The sequence below is a fragment of the Arctopsyche grandis genome, chromosome 12 (genome assembly GCF_051622035.1).
Source record: "Arctopsyche grandis isolate Sample6627 chromosome 12, ASM5162203v2, whole genome shotgun sequence".
Lineage (NCBI taxonomy): Eukaryota > Metazoa > Arthropoda > Insecta > Trichoptera > Hydropsychidae > Arctopsyche > Arctopsyche grandis.
Genome location: NC_135366.1, coordinates 14,253,765 through 14,274,351, shown reverse-complemented (window position 1 = coordinate 14,274,351; position 20,587 = coordinate 14,253,765). Strand labels below are relative to the sequence as shown.

At 35.7% G+C, this 20,587-nt stretch overlaps 2 protein-coding genes across 2 annotated transcripts; both read right to left on the bottom strand.

Annotated features, from left to right (window-relative positions):
* Positions 1-408: 408 nt before the first annotated feature.
* LOC143920442 (uncharacterized) lies at positions 409-13,428 on the bottom strand. The gene is made up of 10 exons (XM_077443331.1): positions 13,244-13,428; positions 9,358-9,619; positions 7,711-7,839; positions 7,547-7,613; positions 7,411-7,485; positions 7,245-7,339; positions 2,422-2,571; positions 1,708-1,837; positions 1,526-1,615; positions 409-674 (listed from the first exon to the last, which is right to left on the bottom strand). The coding sequence occupies exons 1-10, from the start codon at positions 13,426-13,428 to the stop codon at positions 409-411; spliced, it is 1,449 nt and encodes a 482-aa protein (XP_077299457.1).
* A 2,591-nt stretch (positions 13,429-16,019) lies between these two features.
* On the bottom strand, positions 16,020-18,293 carry LOC143919611 (general transcription factor 3C polypeptide 6). The gene is made up of 3 exons (XM_077442005.1): positions 18,043-18,293; positions 17,793-17,963; positions 16,020-17,705 (listed from the first exon to the last, which is right to left on the bottom strand). The coding sequence occupies exons 1-3, from the start codon at positions 18,215-18,217 to the stop codon at positions 17,467-17,469; spliced, it is 585 nt and encodes a 194-aa protein (XP_077298131.1). The 5' UTR covers positions 18,218-18,293; the 3' UTR covers positions 16,020-17,466.
* Positions 18,294-20,587: the final 2,294 nt, after the last annotated feature.

The following is a 20,587-nucleotide window of genomic DNA, read 5'->3' as shown; positions in this document are numbered from 1 at the left end:
GACATTTAAATATACAAATCTAAATTTATTGTTTTAAAATTGTAAAGGTATATTTATATAAAATGGCAAATTTTCTATATTCGGCACCCTCTCAGTGAAAGCCTATGAAAATTTTATCTTAGAAAAGCATGAATTTGAATCTTTGTAACTAATTGTATTCATTTAAAACACGCTTGTAACGTTTTTACTAATACAAACTGTTCTTCATTCATGTTATACGTGTACAGTGAGTTAATACAATATTTAATTTTAAAATTCTTTAGCCAATTTTATCTTTCGTGACTTTAGTTGGAATAGGTTTATGACAAGAGGAAAACAATATTTTATTTTAAAATTCGCACATTATGCTACGTACGAGTGTATGAAATTATATTCGTCCAAATTAAATTTGAGTTCAAGTAAACTTTATCAATGATTGGAACTCAAAATGCTGACAGTACTGTCACTAGGATCTTTGTGGTGATTAGGAATCATATGAGAATTTTCTGGATCATAAGGAAAAGGACCAGGCACATTATATTCAGGTATTGGAGGAAGCACGTTCATTTCAAAGGCCCCAGATATGTTTCCTGGGGGAGAGTAGTGTGCAACTACAATAATTTTACCAGCCCTCGATCTAGCTTTTCCTACTCCGAAAAATCTGGTTGAAATCCAAACCATTTGTGTAAAATGACCTGTTGAATTGAGATAAAAACATACAAATATAATAAAAACATAATCTGAAGATAAATTTGTGTATTATGTACATCATATATTATCCCATACTATTAAACGTTTATAATATGTACGCTATCCCATTCCCATACTATTAAACAAGCTGAAATAACAAATTTGATAAAATTTCTCATCCCCGTCAATCTTACGAAAGGTGTCTCGATTTTAGGAAAACATATTTAGTGGGTGAAATCACCTAATTTAACTCACATATTAACTCAAATGTAATACGTATCAACAAATTACTAGCATTAAATAAAACATTTTGTACAAATTCGATTTGTAAAGAAATATAATACATAAAACTGGTGAATTATGTATCTACCCAACCCGTCAAGAGAGACAGAAATGTGAAATAAATAAATTAACATAAAATAAGTTATGTAGGTATATACTAAGAATATGAATTAAATAATGGTTATGGCTATTTGCAGGTACTATAGCGGCAAATTATTGGCTATTTGCAGGTACTATATCCGCGACGGGCGCAAAGCCTTCTGCGCATGCGCGTAAACTGTCACTGTCAGCGTGTTTACTGTTAAAATTTTGTTTTAAACCTCTTAGAATTTAGTTTGAACCCGTAAAGTTACGTAGAGTAAAAAATATAATCCAAATTAGTTAATATTTTTAATTGTTAGAAAATTATTATCATATACAACGTATACTACCTACATACAAGTACAAGCCTGCAAGTACCTGCAAATAGCCAATAATTCTCAGATATAGTACCTGCAAATAGCCACAACCTTAAATAATATAATATTAAGGGATTGATTAACGAGATAATCTAGGTCTTCCGGATATTACATACCTGCATTAACGTTGGCATGTAGAATATCTGATTCTTTAAAAAAATCGTATTGCCTAACTGCTGCATACCAATAGGAAGACACTTCTTGACCTAGTGGATTAATAAAGCTTATATTATATCTTGCACCTTTATTCAACTCTTCCATGTATGTATGTATGTATGTACATATAATATATTTTTACCATTGACATCTGTTTGCAAAGCATTTACCGGCCTTTGGAATAAATTTTGCCCAATATCTCTATCGTTACGATAAGAAAATTTATTCGTATGAGCCAGGTGGTTTGCCCATGTTTGAGCCAGGCCACATAACTGAAAATATTTTTTAATTAACAAGTTACAAAGTATTTTGATATTATATTACAATATAAGTAAGCGTGTACATAATAACTATGAATTTATTGTACATATATGAGCCGTTATATTTGAAATTGGCTTTAGTCCACTTTTCTTCATTTCGAGGAGTATCTCACAAAACATTATTTATAATGTTTTGTGATTTACAATATTTAAAAATACTAGTGACCTGTAATGCTCTGTTCATACCTATCCAGCACGATCCGTATCCTGCTGGTGTCATGCAAGTGCGGATAGTATTCTTTGGTACATTCTATATGGACGCGCATGAATGCGTAAATGCGCATGCGCGAATGGAGTATGAATACGTCCATATAATGTACCAAAGAATACTATCCGCACTTGCATGACACCTGCAGGATACGGGTCGTGCTGGATAGGTATGAACAGACCTTTATACGTTTATTCTTCTGTTTCGAGATTCTGGACATATAGAATTAAAGGAGGTGATAACAATTTAAAAATTAAGTTAAACAGAAATAGTGTTTTTGGAACTGAAAATTGGACTTCCGCCACTTTCAAATATAACGGCTCATTACCTCGGGTGACATGCTTAAAGTTGGGGCACCATGGCGTTGTCGATAAACATTATGCCAACATAGACATTCTGTTATGAAGTCACTATCTTGCCAAGCTGTTCGAACTTCATTCAATTCAACGACTATACTCATAGGTCGACTTGATAGTATCTAGAAACAATATATCGCAAATAAAATAAAATAGTTATTTTATCTAAGTACTCAAAATATAATATACATACACTAGTGGCCTGTGTGCACATACTTGTACACTCAGTAAAATATCACAATTCGGATTAACGGAATTAATAATTAATTTTTAATATTTTTTAATTTAATTAATTTTTTTGAAAAAAATATTCTTTTATTTTTGTCGGCCACTCGTGTGAATGAAGTGATATACCGCATCGCTTTCCACAATGAGTGAGTACTTTGTAAACACTCACCAAGCTCAGTCTCTTTCCACGATATACGATTCCAAGGGGAGAAAGAAATGGAGTATGGTGCTAACCGCGAGTACTTCGTACACACGCACGCAGCCATTAGACAATTATTATATAAGACATGTATGTATATAAGTCTTTTTTTTTAACTCAAATATAATTTAAAAGCAGCTTTTAATATGCCCCGAAGCGCATAAAAAATAGACAAAATTTATTATTGATATTTTTTTTATTTTAGACATGTCAAATCTAAAATTAAACAAATACAAATACATACATTACTCATAAAAATTATGAGTAAATGTAAAATAAAATTATAAAAATATTGTTACGTACACTCGGATTAGGCCGAGTAGTATCCCAGAGACTGTGTGACCGTTATAATTGGTTTCGAGGATTATCTCCCCCGAATGCACTTAGCGGCGATAGCGGTTGCATTCCCGTGGAGTTCTTAGCGTGGGACCGACTTCCGTGGCACATCTAGTACGTGACCATAACAATAGGTAAACAAACCGGACGTTAAAGATGCCCTGAGAGACCTGCTCCTTATAAGGAGGTACTTAGGCGATATCAAGACATTCTGGACGGAGCACTGGCGGTGTGTGTATCTCCTTAATCACCAATAAATGCTGTGAAACGACTTTGGCCTTTTACTTGGATAATCCACCCACCCCTACACAACAATATCATATAATTCAATAAAAGTTTATAGAGATTTCCAAAGTTTGGCCAATCTTCATCTGGCAAATTATTTCGATTCCTATTCTTAGCCCGATAGCTTATGGATGGTTTCAGCTTATGGATGGACCGGCCCGTCTGAAACCATCCATACGCATCGATACAATACAGTGTCAGCTAGCCGGCTCAAGCACGGTGCCGGTCCAATCCATCCTTCCCATGTGTTTTCGGGCAAAAAGGATTTTAGATAGGGACAAACAGCCGATGGTTTCCAAGAAAAAAGTTTTTAAAGCAAAATTTTGAGAATATTCGTTCGAAGCATAAAAAATGCCGAGAAAAGGGTGCCGGAACGCCGTTCCACCACGTTACATGAGAAAAAAAGCCCTATGTATATGTAATACCACATTCGAAATTTCAGAAATTCGGTATAGGAAATTTATTTTTCGGAAATATTGAGAAAATTACTCAAATTATCAATTATATTATACGATTAAATTAAATATTTGATGTATCTGATCGTAACAGCTTTGCGAAAAATATTTATTATCTCTACAAATTTATTTGTGAAGAAATATTAGTTCAATTGTTTCTGTTTTTATAGTGAAACATAATAATAACAATAGCTCATAGAGTTGTATTGTAATTTTTGAACCACCTTATATATTATATTTTACGATTGTGTTTAGCCGCATTGCAGATTTGTGACATTCTCGTGACATTTTTTCCAAAATGTTATACTCAGTCGACATTTCGAATGATTTTATATCATTTCAACTACACAGAAAATTCTATAATTTATACGAACTCGCTATTCGCCTTGTATTCAAATTTTTATTTGATTTGAAAATCGTTTTTTTATAGTTTTATGGTTTTCCGACATTATTTTTAAACATAAAACAAGGATGCAGAATCGTGGCTATTTGACCAGAAGTGAAATCGGAGTCGTTAGAATCCGATTTCGAGTTTAAATTGCATTTATTTAATGTGAATATTGAATACTAACGAAAATATAAAACTTCTATAAGTTTTATCGACGAGAGTGATTCAGCAATACCCAATGTACACAAATTTGAGACGCAGTGTTTTTTTTCTCTTTTTTTTTGTGAAAGACAAAGATAAATATGTTTTTTTAGATAGTTAGGCACATACAAAAAAAGCTTTGGTAGGCCAAATCTTTACCATCGCATCCCTTCACAAGCCTCATCCTCTGGAGTGTTTTCAGTGATATTTTATCCTTGTATTGAAATAGGTTTGACAGTGATCGATAACGGCGATTTCCATATTTGAAGAAATGCAGACGAAACTTCTCACAATAATAATATCGTATGAATTAATAATGATATGAAGATACGCCTCACATAACTGAAGTCTACGAACACGTCCTGTGCCGCACTTTATGCGCCTAATAGGTCTGAGTTGAAAATGGCGGCAATTTCGGCAGCAAAAAATTTAAAAAACTGATAAACACAATCAATTTCAACATATAATTTTTTTTTGAAATCAGAGACGTAGTTGAAGTTGTGTTTTTTTTAATGACTCCACAGCCCTGCTAAAAACCAATTGCGTGCGTCCGCTTGCAAATGGGTTTTTTTAGACAGGGAGTTTTTTACGACTAAGGTCTGTTCATACTTAACAGCACTGCACGGCTTCAGCACTGCACGACTACGTTTCAAATATTTCATTTCATTACATTTCTATTCATATCTACCTACACGTCACGGTCACGTCACGCTTACAGCACTTTGGCCGAGTGCAAGGCAAAATTGGCTTACTTATACATTACAGGCCATGACGATACGGCGCAATATTGCTTACGTCGTATTGTCGAGTAGTTACAATATGAATGCATACACGTGCATTCGTAGCTACGCGTCAGAATACAAGTCAGCAAAAATGTTCGAAGCTCAAGAAGGCAATAAAAAAGCACGGAGGCGTTTTGATGTGCATCCCATGTTAAAAAATAGAAAAACCGAAGGAGAGTTTTGGACACTGTAAAAGAAGCTTGTGGATGATGGACAAATATTTTTTAAATATTTCCGTAAAATATTTAAAAAAAATTTAAATATTTTTTAAATATTTGCGCCAAAACCATGTCGAAAGATTGAACAGCTGTCAACTGTCACTATCGATAATTGGTCCAAAACAGCAAAGCGGCAGACTCATGGCTCGTAATTCGCGTGTATATTTCCACGATAGCCAAAAAGACGGATACGATACGTTGACGGATGTTGCTGTAAGGTATGAACAGGAAATGTCGGGTACTGCTGTAAGCCTGCTGTGGCCTAAACGTGACGGTTGAAATGAACATACCCATACAAAATGTACCAAATAATACTTTTCGTACGGCCGGATACCTGCTGAAGTCGGTTTGTGCCGACTAGGTATGAACAGACCTTTAAAGAGCTTCGAATATACATTTATTTTAAATATCATTTTCGCGTTGCTTAGAAAAATAATAACCTAATAATTCTTATTCTTCATATAAATATGCCATGTTGTGTTGCGTGAATATTTATCATATATGATTACTTTAATTTCGCACTAGCGATAGCAACTATAATAAATACCACCTGTAGCAATAAATATTTTATTACTTATACTACTTTCACCAATGGCAAATGTCGGCAATTTGATATACAACTGATCAAGACACGACTTGGTCACAACATGTATCAAGAGTTGTGCCATTTCGTGACCGGTAACTATTGCATTTATTGTTTTTGCATACCTTTCTTTGAAATTGATTTATACCACGTGTATTCAGGATTTTTTTATCGCAAATCACATGCACACACTTATTTACTCAAGCTAATTAAAAGTTAGCGCGAGGAAAACTCAATTACTAGGTACACCTGAAATTAATTAATTAGAAACGGTGTAAGGTATTATGTACGTAAATATTGCGTGAATGCTATAGAGTAGCGTATATATTATTCTTTATCTACGATTTAGCTGATAAAGGTTTGGAAGGTTCTAGAATCTCTCGAAACTTTGGTTTCCAATTACTAGTTTATCCGTAGATATGTATGTATGTATGTGTGTATACTCTATGTAGATATGTATTCTATGCATTCAGATTCGAACATTTTACAGAATGTATATACATATACATATAACCCTGAAAGCTTTTCTATGATTATTCTACTACCACAATGATATCCTCACGACGTATTACATACAGCATTATTTGATATTCTCTCTTCTATCAATATAATGACAACTCAGAGACACAATTTTATCTAGCGACTTTATCTTGTTGGTTAGGTCGAAATTTACGTGTACGTACACAATATGTACGGGTTTTAGTTTTATAACCCAGAAGAATGCATGTATGAATGATTAGATTGGCATGTATGAGTTAAAGAATGGTTAAGTTGTCATATTGTAAATCTAACGCGGCAAACAACAATTAGTTAGGGCCGGGCCGCACCGTGCAACTTTGTCGGCTGACTAGTTGCGCGACACGAAAAAATGTATGGAAATGTGTGCGACAAACAAGTTGACGGGTGTAGCATGTCCCATCTACCTGCATGCATTGGTCTGGTCGCCCTCAACCAAGTCGCTCGCAAGTCGCACGGTGCGGCCCGGCCCTTAGGCGTCTCGAGAAATAGGGCCGGGCCGCACCGCTCGACTCGCGAACAACTTGGTTGGCGCGTCGTTCTGAAATTGCAAAATGACCGATCCCATACACATTTTGTGGGGTCACATTTCATCGGACCGTACCCTGCAACATGTCGGTCTCTCGGGTAATAAAGCCCGACGACGGTTGATATCAGTTGACGCCGTTGGGTCTGGTCGCATGGATTTTATGACCTGAACTATCGACATGCCGGACCCATCAAAAAAACTCCATACAAAAAAAACACCAACAACCGCACGAGCAATCTACGACATGCCTCTATTGTATGAATGATCAATCTATGAGATAATTTCTCAATGAATTGCTCAATATGAGGTAATTGAACTAAAATTTGATTCAGATATCATTTATTGCACGTAATAAGTTTGTTAAATCTATCGAGTACAATAAACATTTATTTGAAATAACAACAACATAACAATGGAATTTGCCGGAGATCGAGGAAGAAGAGACTAAATACAATTAGTTAGAGAAAATTAAAAAATGTGGTCTACAAATTATGTGGATAATGTAAATAACAGTGTCCTTATGTATTTAACAATAGACAACGGTTTCTTTCGGAGGACTTTCGACATGTGCAACACTTGCATAGAGCTGCTGTAATAAATCTTCTGAACAATGATTTCTAAACAGGTCCTGTACTGTATCGTCTTTACTCACTGTATCATATTGAAATCTCTAATATATATATTATTTTAAATGAACAGGATGTGCCTGTGTCGTGTAAAATTAATATTTGAAATAATAGAGACTAAACGCAAATGAAAAATGTGGTAGAAAGGGACGGTCCTATTTTTATAACATATTTAATATGTTCAATCTACTATAGCTCGTTTAGTTACAAAGAGATCTTGGGGTAAGTTGTGTGACGTGCCATTCGTCTAATTGGAGTATCTCGAAAATCAACACGCGAATCAAATATTGTCCCATTCTTCGTCAGAAAATTAACTGTAATATTTTTTCCATGTATTCTACAGACGTCGAATTATCGACTTCGAATACAAAAATGAACTTTCACAGTCGAATAAATACATACGTATGTATGTACGTTTCGGTGAGCTTTTGCCAAGCGTAAATTTATGGCGAGCACGTGCAACCCTGACCCATTTTCCACAGGGTTATTTGGCTCTTTCCCTTCATCAGCCCTTGAACCATAAATCCCCGTTGAATAACGTGAGGGTCGGACTTTGCAAATCCCCAACTTTCGGTAGGTATTCGAATTTGCCTCATGTTTTTATACTATACGTTTATGTTGTATGACAGGTCTTCGCTGAGGTGAATCCATACTACTAACTTAATATATTATATATATCGCATGTCAAATCATTTCAAATCCAACCAAGTTGCCGTCAATCAAATGTATTATATTTTATGCCTCATAGTATTGACAGATACGTACTTAGACATGGTTAGCCCTTCAATATTAAACCCTGATGTTGATCCGTTCCTAGATAAAATATACATCAACCAATCACCTGTCAATTTGGAAAAGCTATAGAATAGAAATATAGATAATGTTCGTCAGACTTATCAAGTTATCGTAAATGTGGATACAAATAAAACTATATATTGTACACATATGCATATGTATGTATGTATTATATAATAAACAGTTGCGAATCAACTCGATTTGGGGCCCTAGGCGCAATCTAACTTTAGCGGTCCTCCCCCCTGAATAAATAATACCATTTTTTTTAAATTTTCAAATATATTACTTTAAAAATATTTCAATCAAATATATTTGATTTTGAATTTATACTTTAAGTTTAAAAAATTGTTGAATTTTTAATAATTTGTTATAATTTTCAGGGACTTTGGGGGGGGGGGGCATGGATCGGGGACCCTAGGCACCCGATGATTGTAGGATGATCCGCCACTGATAATACATATATACATACATACAATATGTAGAATTTAAAGCGGATTAACTTTTCATCTACGTACTTACCTATATTGTTTTTCATATATTTTAGTGAGTGAAATATTACGGATGTGTGAATTGGACAAAAATAAAATGAGAATGAAAACAATACATATTCAAACAGGACCCAAAAAAATATTAACTCGTTTGTTACTAAAACTTAATAACTTAAAAACAATTAATTGGAAATTAAATTTATTATGTCATAATTTCCGTCCTAAAATCTTTTTATTATGAAATGAATTGGAACTGTAAGTAGTTTAAAAAAAAATTACCCTTCGTAAAAGACTAGGCTTATCATTAGGCCGTTCTCGCTCTCGTTCTGGTTCTGGTTCTGGTTCCGATTCTGGATTGACATCTAGCTGTGGGGGTGGATTCCGGGGGCGCGCGAGTTGATTTGGTGCCACTCGTCGTCTCAGGTTCTGCATAGCTTCACGCTCTTCGCGTTTTCGAGAAGGTGCTGGTCCTCCACCCAGGGGGCCCACTTCCGGTAGTATAAATTCTTCATTTTTATATTGGACGGTCGTGCCTAGCAATCTGCAACGGAAGGGTATAATCAGAGATCAGCTACACGAGGGTGCGCTACTCTAAGAAATGGTCAACGTTTTAGAAAAAACATGTGTTCAAAACAAGACAGCAAAAAAAACTTTTAAAAACATGTCCTTTTTAAAAAATGTTTAACCGATCTCTGGTTATAATTAGACTGCGGATAGACATCGTGCTTTTTCCAGGAATCGGGGTGGTTTAGCTCTATTTACAAGGCTAGAGTCCAAAAAAAAAAACGTTCGGCGAACCTTTAACAATGCATTTACAACAATTGAACAATACGCGGCACTCTCTGGGTCCGGGCTTTAGTTATAATATAGGACTGAGCAGAGCCGGCGCTGGACTTTTTGTCGCCACAGGCGTCATTATTTATTCTACCCTAGGAATAAAACTTGTTTGGTGGTACTATATTATTAGGAATTATTTTTGTTTATTTATATAGGTACATAATACAATATTTTACTGTACTTGATTTTTAAAAATACACGATGCAGGCGAATTTTTATTTCGAAAATATGTACATCTGTACATATATACATATGTGGTAAACGGACTACTAGTCATATGAGAACCAGTCACAGGACAACCGGTCGCTCTAGATCGGTAACACGTGATCACCCGTCGCACTAAAACTGGTCACGAGAAAACTGGTCGCGAGAAAACTGGACACACCCGAAAATTAGTCACGAAAAAACTGGTCACACCCAAAAATTCGACCAATTTGTAATTTTTGGGTGTGACCGATCTAGAGCGACCGGTTGTCCTGTGACCGGTTCACATTTGATTAGTAATCACCGAACCACATATGTATGTACATTAAGCGAAAAGCGAAAAACGCCTATTCACAAGTTGTTTATATATTTTTGCTTGTATATTGCCATAATTGCTTTATATATTTTTACTATACATATATAAACGTCAAAACAGGTCATTTGGCCTTCTTCTATTAATTTCATAACATTTTATATTATTTATTACGATTAATGAAATCGAGGAAGTTCTCGACGACTTTTGTTTTCAAAAAAATCAGGGGAACATGAAAAAAATTGCGGTTTTCTGAAAATAAAGCTTCCCCCATAAAAACACCCATTTAAGTGCGGCGCGCTTTGTGTGGGGTAAAATGGCGACTTCGAATTCTCGTTATCAGTCATAATCGACCAAAATAAACTTCAATAGATGATTTGTTAGCGTTTATTTTTTTAAAATAAAAAAAACTATTCTTGAAAAAGAGAAACATATGAATAAAACCAGGCGCGGCTCGTGCATAGGAACTGTGGCGCTGCAGCACCCCCAGAAAAAATACAAAAAAATCACATTTGTATACATTTAAAACTTGTGAATATAATTTAAGTAAGAATGATTAGATATTTGACATAATCATTATTTATGAGTATGTCAAATATATCTAAATACAAGTTGTAAATGCGATTTTTTTGTAAATTTTCTGGGGGTGCTGCAGCGCCGCAGTTCCTATGCACGAGCCGCGCCTGAATAAAACCTACTTTTTCGAAATTTTTGTCAAGATAAATCGATTGGTTGGAGGCACAGGACATTGTTTATAATCAATGATTTTTTTTTTCATCTAACGTTCCCTTGAAACGATACGAAGTTCTCCACCAGGTCCATCGATGAAAAACCTAAATTCGCATTTTTCACTCTGGCTTAATGTATGTTACATACACATTATTATTTTTATTTTTCACTTCTATAAAATAAAATTGATACGTATGTAAAACGAATATCAACCTTCATATTGAACCATTCAAGATATCGTAGGAAAATTTCCACAACCCAAAAATTTATTTTTCTCTACTGAGCTCATGGGATCCATGAATATTTCAATTCGTACTCGGTTACTTGCAAATATCTCAAGAAACCTTTTACCTAAAATATAAATGTATGATTCATTGTGATTATTGTATATTGTATTCCTTTTCCAAAATAGAGTGAAAACGTTTCTATTGTGAAGATATGTACATTGATTAATGTTGAAAGTCGCAACTACCAAAATTATGTATGTACCTATATGTACATATATATTCTTTTGAATAAAAAACCCAAACGCGAATGTGTAGACCCCACTCGGGATTTTCGATGCAGTATTTTAAAATTTATACCCGATTCAAAGGACCAATGAAGTTATTACAATTTGTCTAATTTTCTCAATTTGTATCATGCTCGCACCCTTTTTGAATATAAATTTGTTATTTATTTATAGGCATACCCCCAATTCTGATAAAATGTATAGTAGTTATTGTAACGTCAATATTCTATACTTTAACGAATAATGTCCATAGCTGATAAGGAGATTCGATACGTTTTACAGAAATAGGGAAAAGGTGAAGACGCATGTATAATATACGTATGTATGTATGTACATATATAAATTACACTTGTAAATCATATACCACTTTAATCTGTTCGCACGACTTTATCACAAAGGCTATTTGTCATAATACATAGCGACTACTTTTACTAAAAAAAAGTTGATAAATGTTCCAAATTATATACACAAACATTTCCTAGCTCTGAATTTTTAGATTTCTATCGAAAATACACCAACCTTTAAATGTTTAGGCAGAGATTGTACATGTTTCCTCAATAAAAACACGATTTTAAATTTTTGTGAGTTTTCTAGAATTTTCTTGAAATTTTTTTGTACATAAAAATTTACCTTATATTTATATTCACATACACTATGAACTTTTAATCAAAAGTTTATAAAAAGTAATCAAAAATTTTGTGCGTATGCTGAAAATATTCTAATAATTCATTCTTAAATGTAGCTGGTATCATTTTCTACAACTTTCTTTCATCGGCTGGGCAATTTTTCTACTGAAATATCCTCAAAGCCTTTTTGAAGACAGAAGATATTGAAAAATTGCCTTAAATCAGGGATCTCGGAACTTTTTTAGTTACCACCGCAAAGCATATATTTTAATTTTATTCTTATAATAAATACATACAAATGAATAATAATAACAATAACAACAAAGTAATGACCAATGTGACCTGACCGGTTGCCCCAATGCGTCACACATCTCACAAAAGAAAAACAAGAACAGTAACAAATTAGAAATCACACATCTCATTAAATTGAATTTCATGTATGTTTACTACGATATTACCCTTTAAATTTGAAGTGAGAATTTTTTCAAAAAATCTAAATAACATTTAAATACATAATATATTGTAGTAATTTTCTCCAGTTCCGATATCTCTGATATAATTATAGGCACATGAGTATTTTCCTCTTCAATAATAGATAATAATAATAATACACCCGTGAAAATTCTTTTGATACGTAATAAATTTGCGATTAATATTAAATAACTACTGAAAAAGTAAATGGACTTTAATTACTAAAATCTTAATCTAAGTAGAATCTAAGCAGAAAACGTTCTAATAAAGTAAATTTTCCAATAACACACTTTATAAGTCGTTTCGGCAAATATATCCAAAGACAGTTTTCAACAGTTTTCTTATAAATTTTTTTTTTTTTTCTTTTTCTTTCTTACTATTTTTCAGTTTTCTTGCGGAGTACAACTCTGTATCTTGTACGCGAGAGTTGACAGTACATTAAATACCTATACGTAATAAGTAAGTGGATATGACCTTTTGGAGGCAGTTGATCGCTTGGACAGGAATGTGTAATCGAAGAGGCTAGTTGTGGACGGATGATTTGCGTTTGGATTTTGGAAGCTGGAGCCAGAGCCTGTGGTGCTGTTATTATTGTGGTTGTTGACTATAGCTGGTTTAAGTGGCGTGAGCTGCAAACTGTCGGTGTCTGGCGGGCCCATGCCGGCCAGCCGGGCGACTCCTCCACACCGCCCTCATCCACATCCACTCGCTACAACCACGACCACGACCACTGACTACAGCCTATCCACCTACCCTACACCACACCACTCCAGACGGCTACTTCCGTTCGCGCATGCGTCCCCCCATGCCTTTTCCCACTCTCTCCATCGCAATTCACGACATACACCAGCTCAGTTTTGCACACCGACACACCTCCACCTGTCCTATCACACATACATCTGTTCTGGATACTGCGTCGATTCGTTTTTCAAATCCAAACATTGCATTAATTTATTTCAGGTGCTGTTTTTTCCCCTTTTTGCTAGGTTTATATTACATGTTCAGCAGTGCCGGCCTTACACCCTATGGCGCCCTCAGGCAATTTTTTCTAAGCGCCCCTAGAAAATTGTGACAAATTATTTTGTGACATTGTAGACGGAGATAAGTTTCAATTACAAATAATCAATTTACGTTTCGCCTTTGGCACTCTAATCTAAATTTTTTTTAGGGTCTTTGGCGCTCTAATTTTAAATTTTAAAGCGCCTTCGGTGCATGGAGTGGCGCCCTCGGGCACCGCTCGACCCAGCCCCTCCCTAAAATCGGCACTGATGTTCAACCAGCGGCATAGCTCGGTCGTTAAGAGGGCTGGACAGCAGCCCCTTGTCCATACAAACGTACTATACCTCTCCCTTCCTCAATTATGGCACTAGAGAAATTGTTTTTTAATATGCTATGGATATCTACCATTGGGGTGCATCTATCGTTTTATTTTTTTGATTAATTTTTTTTTATATGAGCTGGGAGCCGCCAAACATCTATAAAATCGCCTCTTTTTTACACCCACGAAACGAGTCCTTATTTAACGGTTGATTTAAAAAAAAAATACGCCGATAGATGCACAGAAAGTATCTTTTTCATACCGATGATGAAATTTTTTTAAAAATTGGTCCAGTTTTGGATGAGAAAATAGTAGAATACGAAACCTCGATTTTGTCAATTTAAAATACGTTTTATATGGTCGAAGCGCAACTGTCGCATTCACTCAATATATATATTGATATATATTGTCGCATTCACTCAATATATACATACACTCAATATATATATCGAAGAAAGGAACGGTAACAAAATTAAGGTTTCGGGTGTACAGCCCTCTTAAGAGGGCTGTACACCCTTTCTTCGATATATATATTGAGTGAATGTATATATTGCTGGTGTCCGGCCTTCTTAAGAGGGCTGGACAGATGAAAGTGACCTTATCTATTATATTGTTGCGTAGGGGTGGGTGGAGGATCCAAGTAAAAGGCCAACAGTCATTTCACAGCATTTATTGATGATTCAGGAGATATACGTACTGACAGTGCTCAGTCCAGAATTACCTGATATCGCCTACGTACCGCCTTATAAGGGGTAGATCTCTCAGGACGTCTAATCTGTTTACCTACTGTATAGTCACGTATTCGGATATGTATTCCCACGGTATGAGAAGTGCAATCATTGTTTCATGCACTTAGCTTGTCGCTAATCCTTAAAACCACTTACTCCGGTCACACGGTCTCTCAGGACGCTACCCGGTCTAATCCGATCGCAATTACTCGGCGGCTCTGTTTAGTATACGTTACAATATTATACATATATGCAAAAAATAAATCCTTACAATTTATGGTTTTTAACAAGATCTTTTTACGTATTATTTTTATTTTAATGCCCCCCCCAGTGGTATCACCCTAATGGTTTCCATGGGTTTCCAGAAACCCATTATTTAATCTAAAAATTCATATAATTTTTTTAAAACTTATACAAATCTTGAAAATTTAATGAACTAGTGTTTATGTGCAAGTATGAAACGTTGTATATTCATTGTAACGAGGAGGGATAGAAAACGAAATACGTGGATGACTCAAGTAATTGGCATAATAAAGAGATTGAAATGAAAATGGGTGGGTCGCGTGATTTAAATACAAGAAAGTGTTTAAGAAACCCAAGAAAATGTAAAAAAATGCAAGTAAGAAGGTAATATAAGTTGGTTCCGGTAAGAATATATTGAATTGCACTGAATAGTGGCGCAGTTTCGAGAAATCCTAATTTTCAAAGGCACTCAAAAAGAACTTACGCAACAGAATTCCACAAAAAAGGGTTAGCACCTCGGATAACATACAAATAACCCCTTGACGCTTTTTTGTGGGATTCTATTGCGTTAGTTCTTCTTGAGCATTTTTGAAAGCTTGGATGTCTCGAGAGTGCGACTGTCTTGAGTGCATTTATCCGATCACCATATAAGTTATATCTCCCGCCTCAAAAAAAAAAAAAAACGATAACTGAAATAATCCGAAATTTAAAAGGAACGCTGGATTCTTCAGTTAATATTTCATATCCGCGATTTATTGAATTTGCAATAGAAATATTATTATCCATTCAATCTGACCCCCCATCCCCCAATAACATCCCGAGAAAAAATGGCCTGTGAATAACAAAATAGTTTATAATTGTTATTTTATTGGCCAAACTAGAACTATGCCTCCAACTTTTTTTGACTTCTTAATACCTGGTAGTTGTCAAGTGCTACTTATAATGAGAAAGTCAACAATATGTAGTTTAATTTTTATAATTTATTATTACATTAGATTGAATAGAGAACAGATAGTATTTGGGACATGAGGGATGATGTGTAAGCATAAGTCACAATAAAATCACTAATAATTTATTTCAATTTTATCATAGATTTGGAATTACATGTTGAATTGGCGCACGTCTCTCAATATTGCAGCATCACAAAAACGCCGTATTCGCACACATGCGCACTTTGGCAAAATTGATTTTTCCTTTGGGAGAAATGAATGAAAGTGATTATAGTTACTTCTGTTGCAAGGACGCCGTAGCAGAAATGAACGAGACAACAATAGTAATACATATGTACATACTTAAGTTCTACAAAAAATGGAAATTATTTGTAAAAAAGAACATCACATTATAAAAATAAAATATTTTAGGTACATTTCTTCGAAACACTAATTTATATAGCAATGTTTTTGGAATTCTAAAATTATAGATTATGTTTTAATGAAAATTCTCACAGATTTAATTGTTTAGGAATTATGCATTATTGGATTCATTTTGAACATGAAGTATGTATCATCATCATCATCATCTACAGCCGCTCACCAACCACTGCTGGATGAAGGTCTCTCCAACACGCTTCCAGTCGTCTCTGTTTTACGCAACTCTCACGTCTATCTCACCCCACACATTTTCCCAATTTCGTCTACCCATCTTTCCTGTGGTCTTCCTTTTACCCTTTTGGATTCTCTCGGGTACCATTCAGGCACCTCTTTTGTCCACTTTTCGTCTATTCTTCTGGCCACATGGCCCGCCCATTGCCATTTCAATTTCTTTACTCTATCCACTATGTCCACTACCCTTGTCATACTTCTCAACCACGTGTTCCGCTTCCTGTCTTTCCTCATTGTGCCGAGCATACAGCGTTCCATAATTCTTTAAGTACATTGGGCTTTGTGTAGATGTATGTACATACTCTTTACAAAAGTAGTTTAAGTAAATTTTTGAGAGCTACTGGGAGAACGTTATACAATGAGTAAAAAAAATTGCGTTTTCTAAAATTTAACATACTTATCATGTGTACATAAGTTTCAGCTTAATTCTTTTAGCCGTGTAGGAGATGAAAAAATCCAACGAAAAGTTTAAAAGAGGAGAGAAATATTAATAATTATAAAACGTGATCAGGGACGGTATTGATAACAAATCACTCAAAATCTCGATATCGAATGTTTCCACGATCACAAATCTTCATCAACTGACAATTTGTATATATGTACATATGTGTATAGATAAAATAAAATATTGAAAATAGTGCAACATTATTCCAGTATAAATCAATACATTGTCAATACATTGTCATGGTTGTTTGATCTATACTATTTCAAAATTAGTCCCACTTGCTTATTAAATAATAGTTATCTTAACCAACATAAGAATGGTTATTTACAATACATAATCTACATAAAATAGTAAATATCTTATCATGAATCAGAATCAGCAAATGATGACTTTTTGGGGGAATCATTGATTTCAAGCTTTTGAACACTACTATTTTTAGATTCTGAAGGTACATTATCGTTGACTTTCGAAATAGGAAGATTATGTCTGTTTTTGTCAAAACATTCGACAAATTTTCCAATAGCTTCTTCCATTGATGAAGAGTTGGGTTCATTGATTACATTTTTTGTCGCATCTCCGTCTTGTAATTCGGTGCTTTGAGCTAGAAAGCGCATATTTAAATAAATTATAGATACATATGAAATATTAAAATAAAAAAATAATAAAGCTCTTAAAAAACATAATTTACATGCTTCATCTTTCGATTTGAGAAAAACTCTTTCCAAGTTTAAATTTTTATTCGATTTACAAACAAAGTCGAGATGTACTTTTTGCTCTTCTCCGAACATCGGATCTGTGTCCGGTAGGTTTGAACTTTCTTCAAAAAATAAATTAGTTCCCATACAGTCGACGTATTCACCTGTAATAATATAATAATAATTCCATTATTGAAGACAAATAAATAAAAACTAACAGAGCTAAAATCACAAACAAATAACCCTTTAAAACATATTCGTTTATTTGAACGAACGGAGAGTCGGTTTCTAACCCCACGACTCTGAAAAACGGCCGGGTATCGGGTTTCAAAAGCTTTTTAAGATTCAAAGATTTAATATCTGCATAAACCAATATTTCTTCTTCAGAATCTGATTCGCTTTCATATTGAGGATTCATTCTGCGTAAAATAGGTAAAACTACAATAAGGAACGCGCGAACGTTCACTACTGTCACGACTGACGTTTATAAACACGGGGTCGTGTTTTGCAAGCTATTTGGCCTAAATAAACTGTTTTGTCAAATAAGAAAAAAATATAATTGAATAATGTAATATGATTAAATGTACCAAAGAATACTTTTCATACAGCTGGATACCTGCTGAAGTCGGTACGTGCTGACTAGGTATGAACAGACCTTTAACGCTACCATTGACATAATTTTATCGAATATGTATTTTTTATATTAAAGGGCCTACGTATAACGGCCTAATCGGTATACTCGGTCAGATGTATTTATTTATTTTGCCTCGAGCAGTTTAGTTATAATAATATTCCTCTCTATTATGTCGCCCGAGTTTCATTAATGAAACGGGGTTGTCTTTATTTGACCAATTGTTACAATTGTTCACGCTACTTGTCGTGGGCCTTACGACCCACGATTTAGCCGATGTTTTTTGGTGCTGGCCACCCTAGTCAGCACACACCGTACTTGTTCGACAACGGTCGTCGCGTAAACATTGTGTTTTTTACGTGGCTCGCTCCTCGCCACCGAATCACCAGCTAGAGGCTGGTGATGTTTGACGATACTTGGAGACCAGCTCCAGTATCCGTCCGGTGTGCACCAGAGGAAGCCTGGTCTGTCTTCGTACCGAAGGCAGACAACTCAGCTACGCGTGGCTAACCTCAAAAGCACGCGTGGTTCTTTGTTGACCCCCCCCCTTGTTTTCTCTGTTTGCTCTATGTAAATTCAACTTGCAAATATATTCATCATATACAGCTTTACGACCTGTTTTTGATTACATATAATTTCCCGCCACTCTCCCGTATCACACTCACACTTACGCACACGGTACGAGAGCAGAGCGGCCAGAAGCAGAGACCAGACCACCGACGACGAAGGAAGACACCGTGAGGAAACCAGCCCCGCCCACGCTTACCACGAGCTATCTCACAAACCGACATCAGGTGGCTCTCGATTGAGAACCCCTGGCGTCCGTACAACAATTATTCGTTTTGAAATTTGAAGTAAGTTATTCTAAACAAAATAAAACATGTTTACAATAGCCGTGTCGTGTCGTGTCCGTGTAGTCATCGAATTCTAAATTTCGCATCTCAGCGACATTTTTGTATGTGAGGGAGTAGGAAAAAATTTCTGCCGCGTATTTTCGGTTCGGTGATTACTAGTCAAATGTGAACCAGTCACAGGACAACCGGTCGCTCTAGATCGGTCACACGTGATCACCCGTCACACTAAAACTGGTCACGAGAAAACTGGTTGACCGATTTTAGGGTGTGACCAGTTTTAGTGTGACGGGTGATCACGTGTGACCAATAATCACCGAACCATTTATCACAAGGTAAGCTTTTTGCATTTCATTTTTTTTATTAATATGATTTATACAAATGTTGATTACAGTTAAAGAGCGGCCGATTTAAGTTTGTACACAGGCGGCTGAACTCCTAGGCGTGGCCCTGTTTCTAATTAGATCAGAATATGGCGCACATGGTTCGGTGATTATTCCGCAAAAAGCAATATCGATCACGGAACATCTGGCACCCAAAAAACGTCCATCAATCGAAAGTGAAATATTGTAATATAGGACAGAACTATGTTGTGTTGTTGTGACTGTAAGCCGGCCTATGGAAACTCGTTGTAGATAACAGAGGAAATTTATTTTCTTCAGTATACAAGTTTATTGTCAGTACAGAAAATTCACCGGGAAGTGGGCTAGTTGCCTGCTTTAGGGGAAAGCCTGGCTGAGCTGCCATCTGTGGCTGCTGTACTGGTTTATATATGGGCACGGGGATGTCATCTTGTTCTCGGGGATTCCTCCGGGTTCAAGGGTATCCTTTTGTGGCTGTGCCTCAAGGTTGCTTGATGATTGTTTATCTGGAGCGAGTCAAATCGACTTTATCGGTGGTCTGGATATGGGTGAGGTGATGATGTCATCTCGTTCTCGAAGATTCTTCCAGGCTCAAGGGTATCCTTTGTGTGGCTGTGCCCAGTGCCGGTTTTAGGGGGGGGCTAGGTCAGGCGGCGCCCAAGGGCGCCAAATAAGTTAGGGCGCCGAACGATGCGCCAAAGGCGATTTAAAATTTAAAATTAGAGCGCCAAAAGCCATTAAAAATGTTAGATTAGAGCGCCAAAGGCGAAAGTTCTTTCTAAGGGTGTTTAGAAAAGTTGTCCGAGGGCACCATCGGGTGTAAGGCTGGCACTGGCTGTGCCTCAAGGTTGCTTGATGATTGTTTATCTGGAGCGAGTCGAATCGCCTTTATCGGTGGTTTGTATATGGGTGAGGTGATGTCATCTCGTTCTTGAAGATTCTTC